Here is a 24,889-nt window from a genome sequence, read left to right as displayed (position 1 = left end):
CAAAGTCCAGGACAGTAGTGCTGCTTGTTCCATTTCACATTAAATGGAGTCTTTCAGAATATCTGACTTGCTTCAGGGCAAGAAAGTAGCCATGAAGTGCTACAGAATTAAGACTGTGAAACACTTCCTGCTTAGTGCTGGTAAATCTGTCTGGCTGAAAGACTCTTGCTCTGCAGCAGAATATTTTGTACCTTTCCAAGGCCACGAAATTCCAGGACTAGAATCCACACCACCATGTGGTTTGAAAGATGCTGGAAGCAGGTTTGGCCTTCACTCTCTGAAGGAATTGGGTAGAACAAAGAAGTGTTTCAGAGCAGCCACCAAGCATTTGAGACAGATTTATTTAGTATCCAAAACTTAATCAAGCTCACAGACTGACACATAATACATAGGTATTTTCAAACAGAAACAAGCATTTAAAATGACAGTGTGCTCAGGTCAGAACTAGTAGAAAATCACCTTCTCCAGTAAATTTGATGTACACTTATCCTGGAGAATGACCACAATAGCAGGAAAAAGGCACCTTTACTTGCTAAGTTTTTAACAAGGACAGTCTGTCTAAGCAAGTAGAGAAATACCTCTGGGCATCTCCAGATGTTAGCACATTTCATTGAGGATTTCAAAAAAATGCAGACTGAGTTCTGAAAAGCATACAGTTATTCTCATGTCCTGGGACAGTCTCTCTTCCCATGTGTTGCATGTTTGCCCTCAAATAAATGACAATATTTCAGCCATCAAGAGGAAGACAACTCGTAAGAGCAGTCCTGGAGTCATTCAGAAGAACGGCTGACGCTGGAAAGAGCAACCTGGCTCCAAACAAGGATATGTACTGGGTTTTCTTGTGGCCAACAGTAAAAGCACTGGTAGAAAAAAATCCTAATTACTATGATTACCAGATACCAAAAGATGGCCAAACAGCTCTGAGAACTTAAGCTGGGTCCGCTATAACAGGAGCAGATGTGCCCTTTTAGAAGTGACACCACCACTCAGAGAATACACATGGTAGCAGCGCAGGAGAGTAAGCAATCACCAAATGCCTGCCAGCAAATTCTTCCAGCAGCTGAAGATATATATAACCAGTATCAATTGCACAATACATTTTCAAATAATTCACATTCGAGCCAGAGTCACCCTCTAGAGCTACAGAGTAACCAGATGCATAGCACCTGATACTATGCCAATGGATATTAAGGAAGAAACCACATGGGAAATGCCCTTCTGACAGGGAGGTAGCTGTGAGCCTGGTGCAGGAATGTGTCGGGTAGGTCTCAGTGCTGCAGAAGTGATCGAAAGCACAGAAGTGCTTTAAACAGTAAAGCAGGAGTTACTCTTCCAATAAAAAAAGACTTAGTTCTGTTGAAGATACCCAATACTGTTGAAGTACTAGACTTCAAACTCAGCCCTGAAAAGATGTACAGTGTCACAAGAACAGCCAGAGATACCACTTTTTGGGGCAATACACTGGACTTTCCCTTTATGACAACCCAACTGCTCTCTCTATAGCCTACTGCAATGCAAGCCTACACAATAAACAACTGAAGTACTACCTCGTTCTCCATTCCTCTTTGAAGCATAATATATTTAAAAACCCTCGAAACATTTTGCCAATAATGTCAGTAGGAAATTAAGCACAAGTTGTTATTTCAAACAAGTTTATCCACATTGTGGATAAAGAATTTTTCTTCATTTAAAAAAGCTTTTTTGGGCTCTTTCTTCCCACCAGTATTTCCTTTTGCTTTTTGAACTTGTTATGATTCAGTGATAAGATCCATGAACATGAAACAGTCTCAATGCGGTCTTCAGCTTGATTTCAGATATTTGGCTTGAAAACTCCACGATATCCTCTGCAAATATATCCAGATGAGTTCATGAGCTTATTTCAATCATATTTTGAATTAGCAGAAGACACAAATATTGAAAACTTGTCTTTTTTTATCTTGATAACAAAATTGGAGGGTCAGCTAAAGTGAGAGCTTTGCTCTGTTTGACTAATCAAATGGATTCCAACTCCCAAGTCTAGCAAGATACCAAATTTTATCAGTTTCACTCTGCTTTGTTGTTATTATTGACTCCATACACGTTCCTTGTACCTCTTACCTAAATAATCTGTACAGGCTCCAAGTTTAACAGATAATCAACAAGCATAATATATATTACATTCAATCAGGAATATCTACACTTGATAAAGTTGTTATAAAAACTTCTTTATATTCAAATTGGTGTTGTTCTTTATAAAGCTATTGTTCCATTGTTTGAAGATTAGTCATACTTGTTGTAGCTTTGCATTTCAAAAAATTTTGACTTTGCCAAAACTGTGAAATCAGTTCTCATTTGTATGCTTTTCTCCAATTTTCTTAGTTTTGTTGCCTAAATTTATTCAGAAGAAAGCATTTGCTGGTGCTTTGATTGCCACCAAGTGAAATATAAATACAGATAAACCAGTAAAACTCTCCCTTCCTTTTTTTTTTTTTTAAGTTGTGAAGATTCAAACACACAATCAACTTGTTCTTTACAAACAGGCAGTCAGATACCATCCCAAAATACAGTTATTTAGTCACAGAAGCAAGAGCTATTCTGGTAGCTGAAGAGCAAGCAGCTGCATTGATTTCTAAATGCATTAAACAATCTTTGTAGCTCCTACAAATTAAACTACCCAACCAAATCTGTAAAATGCAATCATACCTGTTCTCTTTGTTGCTGTAATCAGTGGAATCATTCTCACATCTTGTAGCATTTCCTGCCTTGATCTCCATTTCCTTGGCTTTAGAAGAGCCTATCTTATGATTGTATTTGGACAGAATCTACAGGAAACATTAAATGGGATTAAAAAGAATTATCTAAGAACTCAAAACAGATGGATTACATACAGAACTATGCACTTTTAGTTTTACTATTTTGATATTAAAATTATTTAGGAAAAAAGTTTATTAGCTGACCTGTAGAACATCATCTGGTATCCTTGTTACTTCTGGAGGTGGAGGAGTATTGAGTAACTGGTCATAGTGTTTTATTGTGGGAGGAGAAGGGTCCCCTAGATGTTTAAGATACGCATCAGGGCTCACAGCAAAAGGAATGCTATCTTTGTATTGTTTCTCTTTTGCATCACTCTTTGTCACTGACTCAGTCTTTCCCCCTGGCTTTACCTGCTGCTGCAAAAGAGGTATTAAATGCCTTCAGTTAATTTACTTATGTTAGGTGAAGTATTTAGTAAATATTCTTAAAAAAATACCATTACAAAGAACTTCTACAGTTACATAAGAAAAAATAGTATTGGAAAAGAATCCCAAATGAACCTTTTAAAAACTGCTTATGGCAAAGTGTGTGAAAATGTACATAGTTGCTATTTACTACCTTAGCTTCTCTTTTTAGCCAGCCTGTTTGAAAATCTGGACACTGTGGTGTTGCTGTATGACTGGGAAGAGGCAGTTCCTTTGTCTCTGGTGACCTTGGTAATACTGTTCTATTTGTTTTGGAAGAGACCTTCACATCAGGAGTACAGAACACAACTACCATAGGAGAAGCCATCCAGTCAGCTGCTGATACTAAGCGTGAGCAAAATATAAATAAAAATACATACATGAACACACACACATATTATAAATATTACCAGTTCCAGCTTAATTTCTAAGTCTAAGCTTTTCACAGATTTGCATATTCTAAAATGCCTGTATCATTTTAGCTGATTTTTTTTTGTTTGATCCATCCAAATTACAGTATTCCTTAAAAGCAGCAAAAGCCAAAAAAACATAATCATTCTACTCCCATTACTGAATGCACCTGAAGAAGCTCAGCTTAAATGGGCATTGCATTACCTTCTCATGTATCCAGTTGCCACTCTGTTTGTCCCAAGATTCTCACAGATTTTTAAAAGAACATATTTCTCCTCTCAAAGAAGTTTACTCTTTGTCATTACTCTTGAAAGACCTAAATAACTATCTCACTAGCCTCTCTCAAAGTGGTTTCTTTCCTGTCTTTAAAGAGATCTAACGGGTATTTTCAGGAAAAAAAAGGCTAAGTTGGCAAAACAGTATTTTTATTTCAAATAAGGATAAGCTGCAGTTACAAAATAATTAATTCCTCTGTATAATTCCAGCTGGATATGAGAAGAATGAGGAAAGATTTATACTGAAGTGAGAAACTTTCCCACAGAAGCCATCAACATTTCATTTTTTAGACATTAGTACTCATACAATGATATGGATGGCAGGAGTTCCGGAAACAACGCGCAGACGATCAATGTGATCAAAGCAATGTCCCATTTATTATTTAAATGAGTTAGCTTTTATACAGTTAGCTTTTCCCGGGTACATGATTACAACAAAAGTGATTGGATAGCTCAGTCTGTGCACGCGTCTCATGCCTTCAGTTCATTGGTTCTGAGGCTCTGTCCACGCGCTCTGACATAATTTGTGCCACCCAAAGTCCCTCCTATCGATCTGCCTTTAGGGGCTTTCCGAGATTTTCCAGGTGTCCCTTTATCTCCAGTTTTCCCACAACTTTCAACTATAAACACATGATTTTCTCATACCTTATAACTATAAACATACAATTTTCACACAGCTAACAACTATAAACATTGCAGAGTTTTCATACAGTTTGCAACCTCCAAAGTTATGTTAATTCAGGCCTAGTCATTGTGTGGGATATTTGCAGGAAAATGGACGCATTCTGAACAATCCATATTTCTAAGAAGCACTAGGCCTGAATTAACTGTATTTAACCTGAAACACAACTGAAGTTTACCATGTGTTTATAATGCATTTACACATGCATCCTCTAAAAAAGTGCATATGTATATTTATTTCACGTATTTTTAACTTACCATTCTCAGCTCTCACATTTGATTTTGGCACAGAAGTAACCATGATTTCCCTGGCTGTCATTTCTGGCACATCCCCTCCATTATCATCTATTTTAACCAACCTGAAAATGAAACTCCTCAATTAGCTCTCAAATATTATGAAGCAGTCACAATTGAGGGAATACTGTCAGCCTGATCACTTTTCTAGTATTCATTCATCAATATGTAAGTAAAAAATTAATTTTCTCAAAGATTATTTTTTCATCTATGATTCTACTGCAGCAATTTGTAGTATGCAAATGTTCAGTCCAGCCACAAATTATCAAATACTCTGAGATTTCAGTCCAAGGCATTAGGAAGAAACCAAACTCAAACCAACCAAACAAAAAGATGTCCAGGGTAGGACAGATGTCCCAGATGACCAATTCTGTGTTAGGTGTACAGTCTTTTATTTTGAATTGCCTGTTACCTACAAAATTCTAAGCAACAAGAGGAAATCGTTTTTGCTTTAAAACTAGTAAAAGTATTGTGAACAGTAAATGATTTTTAATTGAATTTTTAAGTTTGAATAAGATTACTTATATTAATCAAATACTACAGAGCTTTAGAGTAATTATAATATTTACATACCTATTTAAAAGGAGAAATCCCAGAATTATTTTAAAAGAAAATGTAGCAACTTCAGAGTGAAAAGCCATTTAATATCAATTCTACAATATTGGAAACTGAAATTTTTAAACTTACTTTTTCATATCCAAGATATTCTAGCAGAAGAATGACATATGCAGTTAAGAGGCATATAACCAGGCAAAAAGTGGAAGCTTACCTAAACTATATAAAAAAGCGTGTCTATAAGAAAATGATTTTAAGTGTTTAAAAAGTTATCTTAGCTATGGGAACCAAACCTAGAGCTTCTCTACAAAATGCCTAAGCTTAAAAAAAAAAACAACAAACAATTTTGTATATTTTACTTAGATGAATATGTCTCAAAATTTGGGTTAAAAAAGAGTAACTTTTGAAGTCAGTTTTACCTTGGAAGTATTATAGATACCTGAAACCATCTCATTTTTAGTTTCTACAATGAGAATGATAAATAGAATTTTTAAAGTGGTTTTCATGAATATGATTCTTGTTTTTTGAACGATTTCTCTAAATATCAAATATTTAGCTACTGTCAGCTTTTAAAATTGAACATGTTGCTAATACTAACTGTAAAAACATGACCTATTGACTACCTTTACATTACCTCAGAAGTACAGAAAAATTGTTATACTGCTAAGATGTTTTATACCTCACTGCTACAATTTTTTTCTTCATAATTAGAACACTGAGATGTCTTTTCAAGAGAAGACTGGAGCAAAAACAACAAACTGTTTGTAAGGTGGGGCTTATATAAGAGACAACACAGTGCTTCTACAATGAGGCATTTTACTGAGTGCTTTGCAAGTTGTTTACTGTGTTTATATTCCTAAAGCTTCTGAAACCTTTAAATTGGCTGTGCAGACAACACATCCCCAAAGCTGAACCCCCAGTTAAGGAAAGCAAAAGATCACATATACACTGTGTGTTTTCCCTTTGTAAATACATTGTGTATGGAAGATTCTTATCGTGGTGCAGTCAAGGGAAGGAGCATATCAGATGCATTTCATGGCAGCATTTGGCACTGTTGGCACTGCAATGGGTACGTGAAAAGACATGTAGAGAGTTGAATAAAGACATAGGACGAACCAGCTGGTCGATATCACCCTATCACCTGCTTAAAGACAAAGAGGAGGGCAACAGCAGAAAGAAATTAGTACACCAAATTCAGTAGAGAAACAATCTGAACTTCAGTAATGTACTTACTTTTCGATTGTCTGAGCAGTTTTATGAATAAGTGATGTTGTATAATCTTCATTCATACACATGGTATGTTCACTAATGCCAAAGTGTTCAAGTTTTGGTGTTGCAAACTCATAACCATCCATCTTCAGCTTACATTTTGGTGTTCTGGGCAAAGTACGGGGGGTTTGTATTTTCAGTGGAGTCTCATTCTTTGACTGTTGTTGATGTGCATTTGTTGTGTTCTGTGTTTTCACTGCACTCCAAGGCCTGGAGAAAGCATATTGTGAAAGACCAAAATCAGAAAGCTGGGGGCTACACAGTTGGGTTTTGGGCAACAGGGGCTTCTCAGTACAAGCAGGAAGATCATTTGCTTTTTCTTCATCAGATTTATTCTGGGCAGACACTGTCGATTCACTGTTAACTCCTTCCTCTTCTTCTTTTTAAGAAAAGAAATGAAAAAAATTATGTTAGAATTTCTGTTCTAAGATTTATAAAATAAATTGGGACACCTCCCCAGTATTCACAGTTTTTCATTTATTATTGTAAAAATTCTTTCCTTTGTTTTAAAGGACTGAACCTGACACTGCAACACATATCAAAACCTCCTATCAGGCTAAGCTATATTCATAATATAAGTCACACATTTACTGAATTTCACTCTGCTGGTAAATATTATTTCTAAGAAAGATGAAATTGAAAGATTTTTACACAAGAGTATTTTTCATAGAATTCATCTCCCTGCATGGAGATGATAATGTTTTTCGGGAAAGAGCAAAGGGTAAGGGTGCACAGTACTAGAATGCTTCTTCTTCAGATAATCAGTATTGAAGAAAGGTTATGAAGCAGCAACTAAAAACTTGTGAAAGAAGATAGCTTTTTGGATAACAAGAATCCACTGCAAAAATATGTAAATGTGTAACTTGTACATTTTTGGAGTTAGATAAACTGAAACACCCCAAAACATTAATGACTTTCTGCACGATGTAATAAGTGAAGGACAATGAAGCTGGGATAGGGTCTGGTGCACAAGTCCTATGGAGAGGCTGAGGGAGCTGGGGTTGTTTAACTTGGAGAAGAAGAGGCTCAGGGGGACCTTATTGCTCTCTGCAACTACCTGAAAGGAGGTTGTAGCCAGGTGGGGTTTGGTCTCTTCTCCCAGGTAACAAGTAACAGGATGAGAAGACACAGTCTTAAGCTGTGCCAGGGGAGGTTTAGGTTGGACATTAGGAAGAATTTCTTCACAGAGAGGGTGATTAGACATTGGAATGGACTGCCCAGGGAGGTGGTGGCGTTATTGTCCCTGGAGGTGTTTAAGGAAAGACTGGATGTGGCACTTAGTGCCATGGTATAGTTGACATGATGGTATTTGGTCATAAGTTGGACTTGATGATTTCAGGTCTTTTTCAACTTAAGTGATTCTGTGAAGTGGGTGAGGGGAGGAATGCTATTTAAAGTAATACACCTTTCTATGTGCATTGATATCATGTATTCAGATGTACTTAGCTTAAAAATACATCTTAAAAAATAAATTAACCTTGTAGCTCTGTTTGGAGCTATGTAAAGGCAGAGAGAGTACAGGAAGAAAGGTACTATAACAATCAGAGCCTTCTGCCCTATCTTTGTAAAACAGCTGTAGTAGCTTAACTCGTACATGAATATGGTCCATGACCACAATTTTGTTTTGTAATGATGGGATAATGCTCAGAGAAGGTGAAGGTGTGCCCTGCCAAAGGCTTTTTGAAAGCTGACTGGGCCCTTGATACTCAAAGAGGTATGAGTCATACTGACAGCTGGAGTATTTTAAACTCATTTGGCACACCTGGATTTTTCAGACAGGTGTGTGTGCATTTTCTGACTGGATTAAGGATCTCCTTCCCCTCCAACGATCAAGCCACTACTGATTGTCACGTCACCTAATCCCTGTACATAATTCTACTGTTTCATTTGTGCTGAAGAACACATTATTTTAAGATTTTCTCTATGATGATTTAAGTTAATGGAACCATCACTTACGAATGTGAACCAACTGAGGTGCATCTACAATACTTTCTCAAGTGTGAGAAGCTGAAGCAGCGTAATTCTCTGCGTTATGAAATCAGTCTTGCTAACATGTTTTCTGAATATAATTATTACTGAAAAAATAAAACAACCAACACATACTAACATAAAACCATGTCAGGAGATCTAATTCCAAGTGTATGTTTTGAATTGTTCTCATGTGTTTTGAATTATTCTCATGGCACCAATCACAACAAAATCTTTTACCCTCTGGATATTATTATAAAGCAAATAATATAGAGGTACTTGATCTCTTAATTAATAGAAATATACACATAGCTAAAGAGAAACATTTTATAAAATTATATTTTTCTTCACATTCTGTGTTGCTAAGAAATATTACCTGTAGAGTCTTTGACAGGTGGTTTGTAGCCATACTTCCGGAACAGCTCTCTTATTTTTCCAAGATCTGCTGCATTTCTTTGCACCAATATTTCACGTGCCTTCATAAACTCATGAACTGCTTGGTTTTCAGAGCAACTCTTACCAAAACTGGCATTAACATGTTCCTTTGGGGGCAGAGAGGGGAAACGAAAAAATAGAAATACTGGTTTTCAAATCACCATGTGGTAGTTGTTTAGACATGGAGCATTTTGGGAGTAAATATTCAACTGCAATTCAGATAAAGCAGCTAATTTAGGTCTTATCTATACCTGAAAACTATCAGGTATATATACACCTACAGAATATCAGGAATATATAGGCCATGAGTATATAAAAACTTAGAAAAGTTAAATTATGATGACAGTTCACAGCATGACAGTTCACCTTGCAAACAAAAATACGTTTTTACTCCATAAAATTATGAGATGACAGCAATTAGTTTGGACACCTACTCCACATGTACAAACAATTAGCGCAGAGTAAAAGGTGAACCTCAAGTTTATATCCTAGCTTAACCCTCAATTATGTCTACACTTGCTCATTTCTATAACCCATTTTTCCTACTTCTGTTTAAGAAACAGAGAACATTCTTGACAAGTTTAACTGAATGGCTGAAGGTACTGACACTTCTGTGAAGATTGACTTTATTCTAAGGGCCAGTCATTGAACAGAAGCAAGCTTACCTCTTCTCTTGGGACCTTCTGCTCCTGAATCCTTCTCCTCATACGTACGTATACCTTGGCACAGCTACGATTTCCCTGTTACCTTTGTCCCCTGACAACCTGAGTGACAATAGTGGCTGCAAACTAATCAACACTGCTAAACTACTTCGGGTCACCCACAGGTTTTTGGGCATTAGCCCAATATCCATAGCCATTATGAGGATTTGGAGGTAAGCAAGTAAAATTAAGGGTCATAACTGCTGAACAACAAAGTAGAATTGTGGCTTATTGATCAAAACAGAGCCATACATTTATGGAAAACACACACACCCACAATTTTTCAAGAAGGAAATGAGTTAAGACGTTACCTTCAGAGTTTTGATTTCACAATGAAGGTCATGCAAGACCCTTGCTGAAGATTCATCTTCAGAGTCTTTGATATGCATGTTCACATAAAAAGGTTTGGAAAATAAAAAGAGTGCATTAGTGTTTTAGCATGCAAGTACATTCTACATCAGAATTTAATCTCCTGTATTAGCGGATGAGAGACTGGACATGACCCGTCCATGTGCACTTGCAGCCCCGAAAGGCAACTTGTTCTGGGCTGCATCAAAAGCAGTGTGGCCAGTAGAGTGAGGGAGGAGATTCTGCCCCTCTACTCTGGTGACACCCCACCTCAAGCACTGCATCCAGCTCTGGGTTCCTCAGCACAGGACAGACATCAACCTGTTGGAGCAAGTCCAGAGGAGGCCACCAAGATGATTGGAGGGATGAAGCACCTCTCCTAGGAGGAAAGGCTGAGAGAATTGGGATTGTTCAGCCTGGAGAAGAGAAGGTTTAGGGGTGACCTAATGGTGGCCTTCCAGTACCTGAAGGGAGCCTACAAGAAAGATGGAGAGAGACTATTTACAAGAGTATGTAGTGACAGGACAAGGGGGAACAGATTCAAACTAAGAGGGAGCAGGTTTAGATTACACATTATAGGAGGAACTTCTTTGCTGTGAGGGTGGTGAGGCACTGGAACAGGTTGCCCAGAGAAGCTGTGGAGGCCCCATCCCTGGAGGTGTTCAAGGCCAAGCTGGTTGGGGCTCTGATCAACCTGGTCATATGATTCTATGATATTAGAGAAGTTGGAGTTGCATGTTAGAGGAAGAGAATCAAGATAAAGAAAAACAAAGAGAACTAGTTCTCATTAGTACCTAGCACAGTAGGAGACTGCTCTTTGTACAGTGTGTTAAACTCCACAGAGAAACTGTCCAGAGTTCCATTTTAATGTTGCAGTTAATACTATACAAATTAATGTATGGCAGATGTTAATAAAATAGGTAGGTCCCTGGGCTGCAAAGAATTATTTATGTTAAAATTTTATCCTTAAAGAGCTTGAATGAAAATGAAAAAAAGTAATACAGCCACCACTGAAAACCTCATATCAACAGAAAACTGAATTCTTCCACTGTATTTGCACACAGCAGATGCATTGTTCACTTCCACAACACAGCAGTCATTACTTCTTTCACTGGAAACCAAGGCTAATGCAAATAGTGTAAAAGAGGACACCTGCTACGTGACAAGACATACACAGTGATAAACACAATTGGGTGCCTGAGCTATCTGTGCAGAGAGCACATGCCCTGCAAAAGTTTTCCTGTATCAATCCATGAAAAGAAGCACAAGAACGCAATTCCCATTTTGTCGTGTTCACCCTGTTTTTTTCTGCGATAAAAACCTCACCTGTGCTGGTTTTGGCTGGGGTAGACTTAATTTTCTTTGCAGTGGCTGGTATGGGGCTGTTTTGGATTTGTGCTAAACACAGAGTTGATAATACAGAGATGATTTCGTTATGGCTGAGCAAGGCTTGCACAGAGCCAAGGCCTTTTCTGCTTTTCCTACTGCCATGCTGGTGAGAAGGCTGGGGGTGCATGGGAAGCTGGGAGGTGATACAGCCGGGACAGGTGACCCCAACTGACCAAAGGGATATTCCCGACGGTGTGACATTATGTTCAGTATATAAAGCTGGGGGAAGGAGGAGGACAGGGGGATGTTTGCAGTGATGGTGTTTGTCTTCCCAAGTCAGCGTTATGCATGATGGGCCCTGCTCTACTGGGGATGGCTTAACAGCTGCCTGACCATGGGGAGCAGTGAATTAATTCCTTGTTTTGTTCTGTTTGTGTGCGCGGGTTTTTTTTCCTATTAAAATATCTTTATCTCAACGCACGAGTTTTCTGGCTTTTACCCTTCCGATTTTCTCCCCGATCCCGCTGGTGGGGGAGGGAACAAGCGGCTGTGCGGTCTTTGGTTGCTGGCTAGGGCTAAACCACCACAGCAGCCGCGAAGGAGCTCAGAGACGTATCAACACGGGGAGGAGCCCAAACAATTCCTTCCCGAGCTACTCCCAGGCTCATCCCCGCACCCACCAGAGGAGCACAGGGGCATAATGGCAGGCGGGAACGCAAGTCGAGGAAGGAATTCGGAGGAACTCTTGCAGAGCCACCGGTCCCAGGCGTACCGCCCGTCACCACGGGCTGCACTTACCCGCGTCCTCACTGCGCACGGCCTGCTTCAGCTGCGCAACTTCCTTCTCCAGCGTGACGGCCAGGCCCCGCAGCTTGCTGAAGAAGGCCCTGGACACGTCCATGGCGGGGGAGCTCCGAAGGTACCGGGCTGGGCCGGGCCGTCCGTGAGGAAGCCGGGCCAGGCCGCGCGCGCCGCGAAGAGGCTTCGAATTGCCGCCAGCGCGCGCCTCATTGGCGTGCCCGGGCCCCGCCCCTCGCGAGCGCCTCGCGAGAGCCGCGCCCCGCCCACCGCCCGCCCGCCGCCATCTTGGTTCCTGCCGCGGGGCCGGAGCTGCCGGAGATTCCAGGTGAGTGAGGGCGGGCTGGGAACGGGGCCCGGGACAGCGCTGTCCCCGCGGAGCCCCGCGGTTTCGCTTCTCAATCGGGCCACGTCCGCACTGGGGGAACGGGGTAGGGTGGCTTCTCTCTGCGCCATTGCTGGATTGTGCCGTGTAAAGCGCTCGTCTGACTTCCGCGGTCACAGCACCAAGACTGACAGAGTTCAGGAGGCGTTTGGATAACGCTCTCAGGCACGTGGTCTGATTCTTGGGGATATCCTGAGCAGAGCGAAGAGCTGGATTCAGTGATCGTTGTGGGTCCCTTCCAACTCAGAATATTCTGTGATGCGAGTTGATGGAGTACATTGTAATAACAGACCTGGGAGGCGTGTTTAGGACTAATAAACAGGTTAATGAAGAGCACGTGTGTAAAGTCTAGATGTAACTCGGCCTCTCTTGCCTCTGCTGCACCCTGTGTATCGTGTCAGTCTTGGTGCTTTCCATGTTCGCCAGTCGGTCTAATACAGACTGTTTTTTTTCTCTACTGACCAGATTTACCCTAGTCAGAATACAAAACTAGGTGATTGCATACCAGTAAGTTTACGGAGAGACTGTGGTTCAGAAGCTAATACTGAGGAAACGCCAGGTTTGGATCCAGAGGACAGACCTGGAAATAATCCGTTTTGACAGTGCAGTTAGCTATTCGAAAAGGGCATGAATGAAGGGAACCCTTTGTTCTGGAGTACCCTAGGGCTGGATTTCTCTTAAATAATCTGTGGGGGATATGCTTTAATTGCAGTGTAAGGGTAACTAAATAAATTCTTAAGATACGTAAATATTTCAGGTTTCCTTTTTCTAATCTTAAATTTCCAGTATGTCTGGCATTGTGCTGCTTGCTGTGTGTGATGGTTGTATCAGGTTCTGAACTTGAACCTTCAAACTAGCTAAAAAGCAGTGGAGAGTGTTCAGAGCTTTTAATTTTTCTTGTCAAACTTTTATTCTTGTTCCTAAGGTAATGAGTATTTGATGTTTCTGTTTATGTTTTGAGGCACAATGTTTTTAACAACAGTATTACTTCGAAAGAGAATTCCTGGACACCAATGGATTGGGAAGTACAGGCGACCAAGACAGGTTACCCTTTCAATGATGCAAGCAATGGTCCGAAGACTGGAAATTGAAGCAGAGAATGAATATTGGCTGAGCCGGCCTTACCTGACCAGGGAGCAGGAGTACAAACACAACACAGAACACAGACGTGCCAAGTGGGAAGCTTTCAAACGCCTGAAACAAGCCAAGTTTCCTGAGCACAGATACATCAGTGATCATTTAAACCACTTAAATGTGACAAAAAAGTGGATATGCTGAATAATACAGCATATTTATATTTGGCATATGTCATACACTGCCATGGGATCTGCCCTTGTACCTATTATGGTGGTTTTGTAATTCAGTGTAATTAGGGCGGATGAGAAGTAAGACTTTGTTACGGTGTACAGAATGTTACATTAAAAGTAGTCCTGTAGAACACTATATTTTGTTATTATTGTCTTCTTAGAAAAGGACAGTTCTTTGTGTGACTCTCTACCATCTGCCTGCCCTCTGTTCTTCAGGGCTCAAAGCAGCGAGTTACCAGGTGCAGTGGTAAAGATTTATACATAACCTAGATTTATAGCATCAATAATTTCCTTCTGAAAGCCTGGAGAACACACCTGCTGTGTTGAAGGGGATTCTCTGCTAGCACTGGCCAGATAATTCTTGCTGGTAGCTCTCCCTTCTGAAAGGGATTCTTCTGTGTACAGCAGCAGTTGAGACACAACTGACGGCACTTGCCGTCAGGCATGCAAGGACCAAGGTGAACTAGAGTTACAGAGTTTTTTTAAGAAACTTTATGGAAAGAATTGTTTAATTTAAATGCCAGTGTCGGTGTCATGTCAGTGTCAACTTGGGTGTTGCTGCCTTTTTACACAGATTGTTTCTGATCAAAAGGAACATGGCTGATTTCTCTTTGAGTGACTGACTTCTAAGTCAGGCTTAGTGTCCTGAAGTTAGCCCCAAGTCAGGTTTTATATTTCCCCTCAAGACCCAGTGACCTGGAAGATGTGTCAAGAAGTGTAATCTTAGGTTTGTTGCAGCTGGAGTGTAAAAACTAGAACAGTTACACAGTGTTTCACAGGGAGGCAATTTTTTTCACTAATACACACATGCTACAGCTGAGCAATTTTCAGATTCTTTCACATACTTTTATTAAGTTGATGTTGCATTCACCAATGAATTCAAGTGTCAAGTCCATATCACTTTGGAAAAGAGGCTTAAAATGGTAATTTTTTATTTAAACGTGAACTGTACTTCAGAGAAGTATGAACAGGTCTGAACACTGATGTACAAAATCTTGAATGCACTTCCATTGGTTATAAACAGCTTAAGAGAACTTCTATGGAAAAGTATACATACGGGGAAATTGCAAATACAATTAAAACATGAAGGAACTTCCAGGCAAAGCAATGTGATTTTGTATTTAATTCTTTTATAAAAGCCCGTTTAAAAAGTTACTTCAAGTATTAAACTATAAATGGCAATGTTTTCTCTGTGCATAGGACTAGTCCTATCTGTAACATACAAAAAATACAGTAAGTGTGTATTTATTACATGTCTCTTCTACACATCACCCCAAACTTAAATACAACTCATTACAAGTTTAGGCAGCACAATTAAAAATAACCATGTGGAAGTAGAACAGCTGGGACGTTGTGATTAGTGCAAATGTTGATCACCCTCGCTGGCAAATACAAAAGCAATTGCAGAGATAACCCAGGGATGTTTCATTCATCTTAAGTTCAAAAAGGGGCAGACTTAACAGCAGGAATGCTGCCTCTTTCTGGGATAGCTTTATGATTGTAAATTGTCATACAGAAAGATTTAGGTTTCCCACGACAAAGCTGATACAACGGGCTCAGGGACAGGAGAAATCACAGGATTACACTAAGCGTGTAGTAGTCAGCTAAGCAATGTAAACGTAAGGGAATCTGCATGTCACCATGAATGCTTTGGTAACAATAAATGTGATCCAAATACTTCATCCCTGACACATCTGCTTGACTGCTCAGCATGAGCTCTGCTTCTTGGGGCAGGGGCTGGGAATAAAGATGGGGAAGCCCCCCAAACCAAAGAAAGCCATCCTGTAAACATTATCAGACTTCACTACCTAATGGAAACAAAATTCAAGTAATTGCTGCAGAAAACAAACAGCCAAACACCAGTTTTAATCAGCATTAAAACAAACTACAACTTCGTAATGTTTTATGACAGTTACGTAATTAAGAAAAATGTGTATAAAAAGCTATATATACAAAATAAATTGATAGAAATGAGTGTAGTAAATGTGTTCAGTATTAAATCACTTCATGTGCAGCTGCTCTCTTTGGTGCCATTTAGGGATAGAAGAGCCTCTAGCATTGCATACCTTGCTATTTTTTAGGTACTGGGAAAGACATCCTTGATGCGCTCTGCATTCAAGTAGCTGCTGTTTGCAGCCTCTCTAAATGCAGATCCAAATCCCCCTGCTAGATTCCATTTTAGAGGGTGTCCCCAGAGAACATACATTATGAAGCTCAAAGCTGTCATTTGTGTTATTTATTTTTATATTTTTAATGAACCTGGTCAGTCAGTGCTCCAGATCCAGGCAGCTCTGGTCAATCCACATCAGAGTCAATACATCTCTTGGTAAATCTGCCAGACACAAACGCTGCTTGCAAACACTGCTGTTTCCCTCCTCTTGGGGCTCTGGTTAGCTACAACTGGACCATACTTCAGAGAGATCATGAAGGCCTTTCCATGCATACCGAATGGTATTGAAATTAATCAAAACCTCCCAACCCAAAAGATGATTTATAATTAATACTGAAGAGCCACACAAAGGAAAAAAATAGTATCTGAAAACTGACCAGTTTCTAAGAATAGCACACCAAAAGTAGCTTGGTACCTGCAAATTCCACACTCAAGGGGCAGCTTTAACAAAAACCGTAATGTTCTATTCAAATCACTAAAAAGAGTAGTGCCCAAACTCCCTCTAAATAACCACCTGAATATTTAAAATGGAGGTTTTTAATCAAAGCTTGTCACACATCTGAGTTATGTCACTGCAGTCTGAGAATAACTCTGAAGGAAGTCAGTTATGACACATGCCTACTCCTTTCCCTGCCCTCCTCCCATAAATACGGCTTTGGCAGGTGCAGCAATGATTTGTATGTTGTACACTCTGTGAATCAATAAGAGTAAGAAAAAACCCAGTATTAGCTGTGCAGTTTTAAGTCATTTCTATTTATGGATTTCCCCTCATCTTCACAGGGACAGGTTTATTTCAAGACATTTCAGAATTCTGGAGGGGAAATCACTGAAATCTTGCCCTACGTTAGTACTTTTGTCCTCACACTGAGGATTTAATGCCATTTTTTGGCTCTTTGAGGGTGTGGATTTTTTTAAAAGAGAAAAGCAATAAGAAATACAAAAGCAGTTTCTAATTGCAGCTAATATCAACTATCCTACAGTAACTACTATGTATGGCTTGCAATAGTAAATATTTTGATGGATCTAAAAGCTTAAGGGCTGCTGTTTTTAGTGACAATCTAGGTATTTTCAAGACTCCATGATACAGAGTCAGTTAAAGCACAAAACAGCATATGCCACATGGCCCAACACCCTGAACAGTTGTTTTCTAAGGATCCATCTCCCCTCCAATCTCCTGAACATGTAGAGTTGTCCTCACTGCATTCACTGGAAGTTTCTAGCTCTTCAGTGCGCAGGCCAAAAGTACCTACTTGCTGTTGCTGCAGTGCCCTGGCTGCTTGCAACCCCACAGCTGGACAGCTGTCCTGCTCCCTCATTCTGCCTGTCTGACACAGCACAAGCTAGGGAGCTGTCAGGACACAACTCCAAGACAGAAGATGTCATCCTGCTGCTTTGGACAGGATATCTCCTCCAAAGCCCACACCTGCAAGGAAAACCTAACCTCCCCTCCCACTCACTGGCATGCCCTTAGAGTTCATCAATACAATTACCTTAGAGAACTTAAATCCTTTATATCAGCCTGGGGTTTCTTAGTCATCAGTTCCCCAAGGGGAAAAGAAGGGGGGGGGTCGGGGGTGGTGAATTTGAAAGAATCATATTTGAATTATTTTACTGTGTTTCATATTTGTCAAAGTGACTTTTAGCAATGCCTACTTTTACACCAACAGTAATTTCAGCCTCAGGAGCCCACTGCTCTCCTCCTTTTCTCACCTCAAATATGAAAAAAATCTAGGACAAAATATTCCTGTGATCTGCATAAAGATGTCAGAAGCATCAGTTCTTCATGAAAAGCCACAAAAATGTCCCTCAGATATGCAAAGAACTGGTTTCACAAGACCAGTGCTTGCTACAAAACGCACATGGAGTTAAGCTTGCTCTGTTTACTTACAGTTTTTCCTGTAGACTCATGGTCCTGATTTAAGAAATCAACCAAGTTATACTGATATTAGCCTACAGTATATATACATTCATATGGGGGTATATCAAGCTCTTTGGGGAGTGGCTGGGGGAGCAGAGACCATATTGCTGAATCAGTGACACTTATGAGACATACATTTTGCTTATAGTGCTGCTAGATGATGTCTGTGCATGGATGTGTTATTTCAGCTATAATACACTGATGCACTAAAAGCCAGATGATATCCCAGGCCCTCCATTACAGTTCCACCAGTTTTTGGGGCTGCAAATTTTGGTATTCAGAACAAGCCATTTGAAATTGCAGTCTTCTCTCTCTGTTATCTATCCCATGAAATTTTGCTGATGCAGTATTGCTGAGAGCTTATATTCAGATGAGCACATCTCACTTGACATTTGAGAAGAAAAAAGGAAACCTTTCAGTTTAACGTGTAGCAAATGTTTTTGTAAGTTCTGAAATAAACAAATGCAAAATTTCTTGTACAAATTTGAAGAAACATTGTGCAACTTTTATAAAACATGCAAGTTTGGGCCATTACTTCTGTCTCAAGAACATCCAACAGTGACCAAATCATGTTCATAGATTCTCAAAGAGTTCTTGTTCCAGAAGATGAATATTTAAGAAAAGTTTATTATTTCCAAAGACAAAAAATACTTATTTTAAACCTCAGAGTATACTCCATACCTTAGTATTTCCATCATAAACATATTTAATGGAAGTAGCAACCAGTCTGGGAGACAAAACAAACAGGTTCTTTTGGACTAGATCATCAACTCGACTACTATCTGCAGTCTGTATCAAAAGGGCTCATGTATATTTGTAATCAGCATTAGCTGAACATCAGAAAAGTTACAGACAGAAAAATAGTGTTTGTCACTTTTTCCAGGTGCAAAATTCCAATACCACTCAAAGATGAGTTAGCAGTCTTCTCTACAGAGGAGTGAGGAAATAAAAAACCCCATGTTTTTTGCTGTAGGTCTTGAGCTATGGATGGACTTGATTCCATACACAGGAAATACATTTTGCCTTTTGTGAACATGTACATCACTGCACAAAGCACTCAGTCTTCAGCAATTCCAGCATCACTTAAACTGGACTTGAAAGTGGGACAGTACAGTATGCAATTTTTCAGTGTGCTAACACAGACATATGATTCAAGACTGATTTTCTTATAAGTACCTAATATTTGTTTAAATGGTACTTTAGAACCAATAAAACCTTGTGCCTTTATTAAAAAGATAAAACAAAAGTATAAAACAGTATTTATAAACCATCAAGAGACCCATGGAAAAAGCAACACTCTTCTGGTTCCATTTTCTAACACCACACAACTGCAATAAGGTTTTTCTCAGGGGTACTTTACCATTTAGTTGCTGCCTCACAGGAAACACTGCAAACCGTAACACCAAATGTAACAATTAATTCCTTTTTGGATTGGTTTCTCTTTGTATGCTGACAGACAGATGTTTGAAAGTAATAATCGATGTTTTTTTCAACCCAAGTTTTCTTCTTTGAGCTCTGTTCTTGATATGGTTAAATAAATCAAGTTAAAATGATGAGGAGGCTCAATGCTATAGCAAAAAAGCAACACCCAAGCTAAAAGGCTTTTACACTGTTGGCATTGCCTTACTCCAAAGCACAGCTAGTGGAAGAACTCTCAGTCCTGAAAGACTTGGAGAGCTATGATCATGGGGTAGACTGGTTAACAGGAAGAGGGAAGAAGACATCATCCAGTCCCTTCCCCATCACCTGGCATCTGAATGATGTACACTCGCACTTCAGATTCACCAGCTAATGCTTTATGCTAATTCTTCTTCTCTTGTTTTGTTTTTTTTTTTCCTTCCTTCTCCTTTTATGTTTCCTTCTGTACTCTGGAGACCTGCTATGGAAGTGACTTCCGCAGTGCCTAAGGTATGAAGTTTGCCCGTGAGGAGGTAGGAGTCTCTGCAATCTACCCCCACCACTGCAGCGTAATAAAAATGCATAGTTCCCACTCTGGACCTTGTGCATCCAAGCAGGGCACTTCAGGATCTGGCCCTTTGGTAGCAGTATATAATTCAGTGTTGCATAAATGCACATTTAGAATCTTAAGGCATCTGTCTTAACTTCCCTGCTCTGCAATAGTGCTTACAAGAATCCATTGTACTGTGCAGAAACCTGAATTTCTTGTCTCTTCCCAAAATGTTCATGTTCCATTTTTTCCAGCTCAACTTCTTCGAAACAAAATTAAGTAATATTCAAGTTCAAAATGTGTTGCAGAAACCTAGTGAAACAAAAAAGGTAATAAATAAAATTATTCCATTAGTTTTGAAAAAAACTAGATCATAGTGTATTACACGAATGCAGCTGGGTAACGTGATTTACAGACTTCTGTTTGAGGACAGCAGTTAAGGTAATCAGCATTCTGAGAGTTGTGCGTTTGTTTTGTTTCTGTTTTAAACCTCTTATGTTTTAGAAGATTATCTGTGCTAAGAACATCAATCCATCACCACTGACCTGCGGCTAAAGTCCCTCGGAACCCTGATCAACAATTTAATTTTTGAATTAAATTGATAGATATGAGGACACAAATGGTATTTGCCTAGGTGAGACTGGGAAATTAGCCGCCTTCTGCAAATCAAGCTCTTTTCACTAGAATAGTCTGGGCATTTTACTTGTCAGCCATGACTTTGCTTCTGCTGCATGTTATAGGCCTAAAATTAAAAAATACAACTCTTAGTTTGTTACAGGGTATACAAAAGTGCACTGAACAGATGTTGGATCTCGCAGCTACTGCACAGTTGCCTACAACAGCAGGGACTGGAATTAACCACCTCATCCTACAGAAACTGTGATCAAATCCAACTGAATTCTGAACTTTTTGCTACTGAGTTAGCTTGAGGTAAGATATACCCAAAATGTTTTGCATTGGATAGAGTTATGCACTATTTATTTCTACAACTTTTAAAACTACTGCAGTTTAGGCAAGAGTGACACAACGTACAAATTCTTCCTTCATTAAATCTGGAGTGACTTCAGGAAGAGAGGGAGGATAGAAAGGAAATTCATCTCAAACTATTACCAGTTAATTGTCTAGCTTAAGCCAGTCATTTATGCTCCCTCTCTAGGTCAGTGGAAAGAAAGATTAAGACCTTTCTATAATACCCTATATCAAAGGCTACTGGGATGAGCTGCTCTCAGAAGACATCCATTCCTTTCTATGAAGAACAGAAAAGCCTTAGTAACCTATTTAGATCAGATTAAGTTTTATATAGCTAGAGGCTGAAAGGAATCCCTTGCTTGGGACATCGTTTTGCAGATTTATATAGTATTAAGAAAAGGTGCAAAGGGGAAACTTACCACTAGTGAGTTCTCATGGTTGAATAGTTTTTCAGAAGTACCACTAACTAGTCTGATTTTGGTTTTGTATGAGTTTACACTGAGCAGTCTGACCAATATTGGTACAAATATCACACCATCACCCACAAAGACTTTCAGAGAGATTTTTTTCCTTGAAAACAAACCAAACTCCTCCCAAAAATAATTCTAGGTTAGAAGGCTCATTAAAAAATAAAAAAAGGAAAGGAAAAAAAAGTTATCCTAAAATTACTGAGCTCACCAAACTTAAATTTCTTTCCAATGAAAATGGGAATTACTTGCAAGAATATCCCCCAACCTCCCCCCCAAAATAACTAAAAAAAAAAGGCAGGGAGTAAGGACTCAGCCCTCAGCATCGACAGTTGTTAGTTGACCAAATATGATTTCTCTTCCAGAGAGCAAAAATTAATTGGAGCTTATAAGCTCACCACAGTACAAAGTAAACATAAAACAAGTCTAATTTAGTCACTGGAAATACACCAAGGGAAGTTTCCACATGCACCAGCACTCACTGTATTTCCTAAAGGCAAAGTGGGCGCACTTTATTGTAAAAACATTACAGAAGATCACTGTCAATTCCAAACGTGATGAAGCAGTCTGTATGCAGACACCTGTATTCACTTACTTGTTCCTTCCCTGTTCACACACAGCTTCCTAAAGCTTAAGAGCAGAGCATGGCCCACCAATATATGATTAAGAAAAAGACAGTTAAGGAGCTGTTCCTTAAGAACAACTCTTCCTCAAGACAGCACTTCATCTTGAAATTGCATTAACATCAGATTCTTTTCCCTGGTCAGGTAACAAATCCAGCACTACACAATCTAAATTAAAGGATTAGTCTGACTCATCCCAGACCTAGCCAGCCCATGTTTCCTGCACTACAGCATTCCTCCCATTCTTGTCTTCTGGACAGCCATTCTGAGTTTTATTTAGACTTTTCTATTACTCATCCAACATCAGAGGACTCCTCTGCGTTCCATGACTAGCTGATTTTTGACTTCAAGATGTCTGTTGTCATTCATACGCATACAGAAACAGCAATCAATTATGTTAGTCTTACCTGTTTCTCATTGAGATGGTTGGTTAGTAATAAGCTGAGATCAGCTTTCCAATGAAACTATAATATGCTTTTTTGCACCTAGAATGTGAGAGAATCTCAATTATGTGTTTTTGCAGATTTGCATAACAAATAGCAAAGATTTCAAACCAGAAAGCACATTAACCATGTTGTGCCTATTTTACAAAAATAGTTTCCTCCCCCTAATCAAACATAAAAGATCCCAAATCTCAGAACTTAAGTGCAAAAGTGAGAATTATCTATCTATCTACTTAATGTAATAACTATGTTTGGAGCAGAGTATTACTTGGGATGCAAGTTAGTAATAAGTTCTAAATATGCTGACTTTATTCTATGGAACAACATTTCTTCTAAATGACTCCAGCCAATTCCTAAGGACTATCTAGGCCCTAAAGAAAAAAAAAAAAAGAAACCCCCCACCATGAACAAAACCATAGAAGAATCATCATAATGTTTACAGTTCAGGCTACCTGATTTCACATTTTCCTCTTCAGGGCCACTTTCCACCCACTGACAATCGCCAGCTAGCAATCGGTTTTGTGATTCACTGAGTGGTCGAGTAGGAAAGGACTGATTGGCTCCAGAGCTGAAAAGTAAGCAAAGTCAACAGGAATTCTGTAATACCAGTAGCTGCTTATTTCAGACATTTCTAGAGTAGTGAAGTTACTTAACAGCAAAGCAAACAAACAAAAAAAACCCTACAGTGCCAACTGAAAACAGCTTCCTTTCCCCGACCCTAATTGCCCTATAGCCTTGTTCCAGTCATCAGTCGAAACCCTTACCTCACATAAGCCATTCAAAATTCTAATGGAAAAAACCCACAGTCTGATACACAAGAAATGGCACACTGACAACAGTGCCGCTGCCACACAGTTAAAAAGAAAACCTAACCAGTACCATTTGGAAGAACAGCCAAATGCCATCTTATCCCACATAAATGCCCAGACCTTCTTCTGAACAATCTTCTGAGTGCAAAAGGATAATGTGCTATTTGCACAAGGGTCCTGTTCTTGTGTAAATCCCACAGGTTATATTGCACTGGAAGCAACTTCTTCTCAGCATTGCATTTGAATCCTTTAATGTCTGGTAAGTCAGGTGACTGCTGTTGACAACAATCTTCAGCTACGAATTCACCAAACTATACAGAAGACTTCTAAAATGGCAAATGTAAACACCCCCACAAGTTGCACATACTCCTGTCTCTCTGCATCTAAAGCAGGCTTCCTGAAAATACATTGAAGATACTATTAGTGTTTCCTTAGAGCCATATCCTCTATTATAGCAAACCCAAGAAACAGTCAATCTTTTAGTATTAATCCATTCTGTCCTTCTGTGAAGTACCTTACTCTCAAGATGACAAGAAATGTAAAGAATTAAAAACCTTGGAAACCATTTTTTTCTCCAGATGAAGTACAAAACTACAAAATCAGCACCTTAAATGCTATAGTTACCTTTTGGCAGGTTCATTTTGGCTTGAGACAGTAAGTTGCTCTGGATCCATAATCACCAAACGAGTTGGAAAATTGCACCCATCACCCAAACTAAATGAGAAACAAAGGCTCAAATCACTGTTTGTAGTTGACTTTAATGAACTGAACAAGGACCCATGCAAAAGGCAAACGCTGCAGACTTGAATCAATTACCTGAGTGCAGTGTTGAACTCCAGACTTGAGCAAGGCAGTTCTACCACTAAATCAGTTAATTAAATCTTGGAGCTCAATTGATTCCCATCCTATCATACAGTATGGCTTGCTGAGCACAGGACGACTCTATTTATTTCAGAGCCATGAATGTATTTCTGTGGACTGTAGCCCCAGTCTTCTCCCAAACCATCGTGCACACATGGTGAGACTTGCTGGTATTTACAACCCCAGAAGCTGTATCATAAATAACATTTTGGTGGCCATACTTTCCCCTCCACCCGTAATTCTGAAGTTAGCTAAGCCTTGTGTTAAAGCAAGTTTATCAGGATAAAATGTGGTAGCAAAACAGACTGACTCATCTACAGCATTGCTTCTGTCTTTAATCACACGGTAGCTGAGCAAACAGCTGCGGCAACTTAAGATCTTGTTATTACCTCTGCCGTTTGCTACCAGACCTCAGCTTCACAAATAGGTTCACCAACACTTTAAACTGATACACAGCCCCACAAAAGTAGTGTTGGAACACACCTCCTACTTTGTTCTGCTGAATTCCGGTAGTGGTGGGAGTGGTGAGCAGGTCAGTCTTTCTTCATCAAGCTTGTCTGTGACTCTCCAGCACTGGCTCAGCTGAGTTTTAAAACCAGCATTTTGCATCATATCAGATTTTCTTTTTTGGTCTGCACTTTTTTAGACAGCTTTTGATACCAAAAGTGTTGAAAGGAAATGGAAAGCTGGCAGCAAAAGGAAAGCTGCCAAGTGTTTTCAGGGGCAAG

The 24,889-nt window shown here is 39.5% G+C and overlaps 3 protein-coding genes across 6 annotated transcripts in view; 1 reads left to right on the top strand and 2 right to left on the bottom strand.

Annotated features, from left to right (window-relative positions):
• Positions 1–323: 323 nt before the first annotated feature.
• Positions 324–12,461, bottom strand: SKA3 (spindle and kinetochore associated complex subunit 3). Of its 3 annotated transcripts, none has more exons than XM_027677176.1 (9): positions 12,262–12,461; positions 10,098–10,162; positions 9,027–9,192; positions 6,647–7,061; positions 4,823–4,923; positions 3,352–3,542; positions 2,937–3,149; positions 2,683–2,801; positions 324–1,844 (listed from the first exon to the last, which is right to left on the bottom strand). In XM_027677176.1, the coding sequence occupies exons 1-9, from the start codon at positions 12,362–12,364 to the stop codon at positions 1,811–1,813; spliced, it is 1,407 nt and encodes a 468-aa protein (XP_027532977.1). In that variant the 5' UTR covers positions 12,365–12,461; the 3' UTR covers positions 324–1,810. The 3 variants fall into 3 exon arrangements, with proteins under 3 accessions (XP_027532977.1, XP_027532979.1, XP_027532978.1); XM_027677178.1 differs by having other exon boundaries at positions 2,937–3,146; XM_027677177.1 differs by having other exon boundaries at positions 6,647–7,058.
• Positions 12,462–12,521: 60 nt separating this feature from the next.
• On the top strand, positions 12,522–14,088 carry MRPL57 (mitochondrial ribosomal protein L57). The gene is made up of 2 exons (XM_027677185.1): positions 12,522–12,589; positions 13,608–14,088. Exon 2 carries the CDS (start codon positions 13,613–13,615, stop codon positions 13,922–13,924), a length of 312 nt encoding a protein of 103 aa, XP_027532986.1. The 5' UTR covers positions 12,522–12,589; positions 13,608–13,612; the 3' UTR covers positions 13,925–14,088.
• Positions 14,089–14,788: 700 nt separating this feature from the next.
• The window catches only part of ZDHHC20 (zinc finger DHHC-type containing 20), a 48,652-nt gene continuing 38,551 nt past the window's right edge, over positions 14,789–24,889 (bottom strand). The window contains exons 10-13 of one of the 2 annotated variants that reach the window (XM_027677182.1): positions 23,925–24,014; positions 22,944–23,059; positions 22,456–22,533; positions 14,789–20,301 (exon numbers count right to left, since the gene is read on the bottom strand). In XM_027677182.1, the coding sequence (XP_027532983.1) occupies positions 22,496–22,533; positions 22,944–23,059; positions 23,925–24,014 (244 nt within the window). In that variant the 3' untranslated portion in view covers positions 14,789–20,301; positions 22,456–22,495. The remainder of the gene's footprint in view (positions 20,302–22,455; positions 22,534–22,943; positions 23,060–23,924; positions 24,015–24,889) is intronic. The other variant, XM_027677183.1, reaches the window with a different exon arrangement.

The sequence above is a fragment of the Neopelma chrysocephalum genome, unplaced genomic scaffold (assembly GCF_003984885.1).
Source record: "Neopelma chrysocephalum unplaced genomic scaffold, ASM398488v2 Primary Assembly neopelma1_43, whole genome shotgun sequence".
NCBI classification, from domain to species: domain Eukaryota; kingdom Metazoa; phylum Chordata; class Aves; order Passeriformes; family Pipridae; genus Neopelma; species Neopelma chrysocephalum.
The sequence above is the reverse complement of the archived record's forward strand: the minus strand, read 5'-3'. Positions and strand labels throughout refer to the sequence as shown.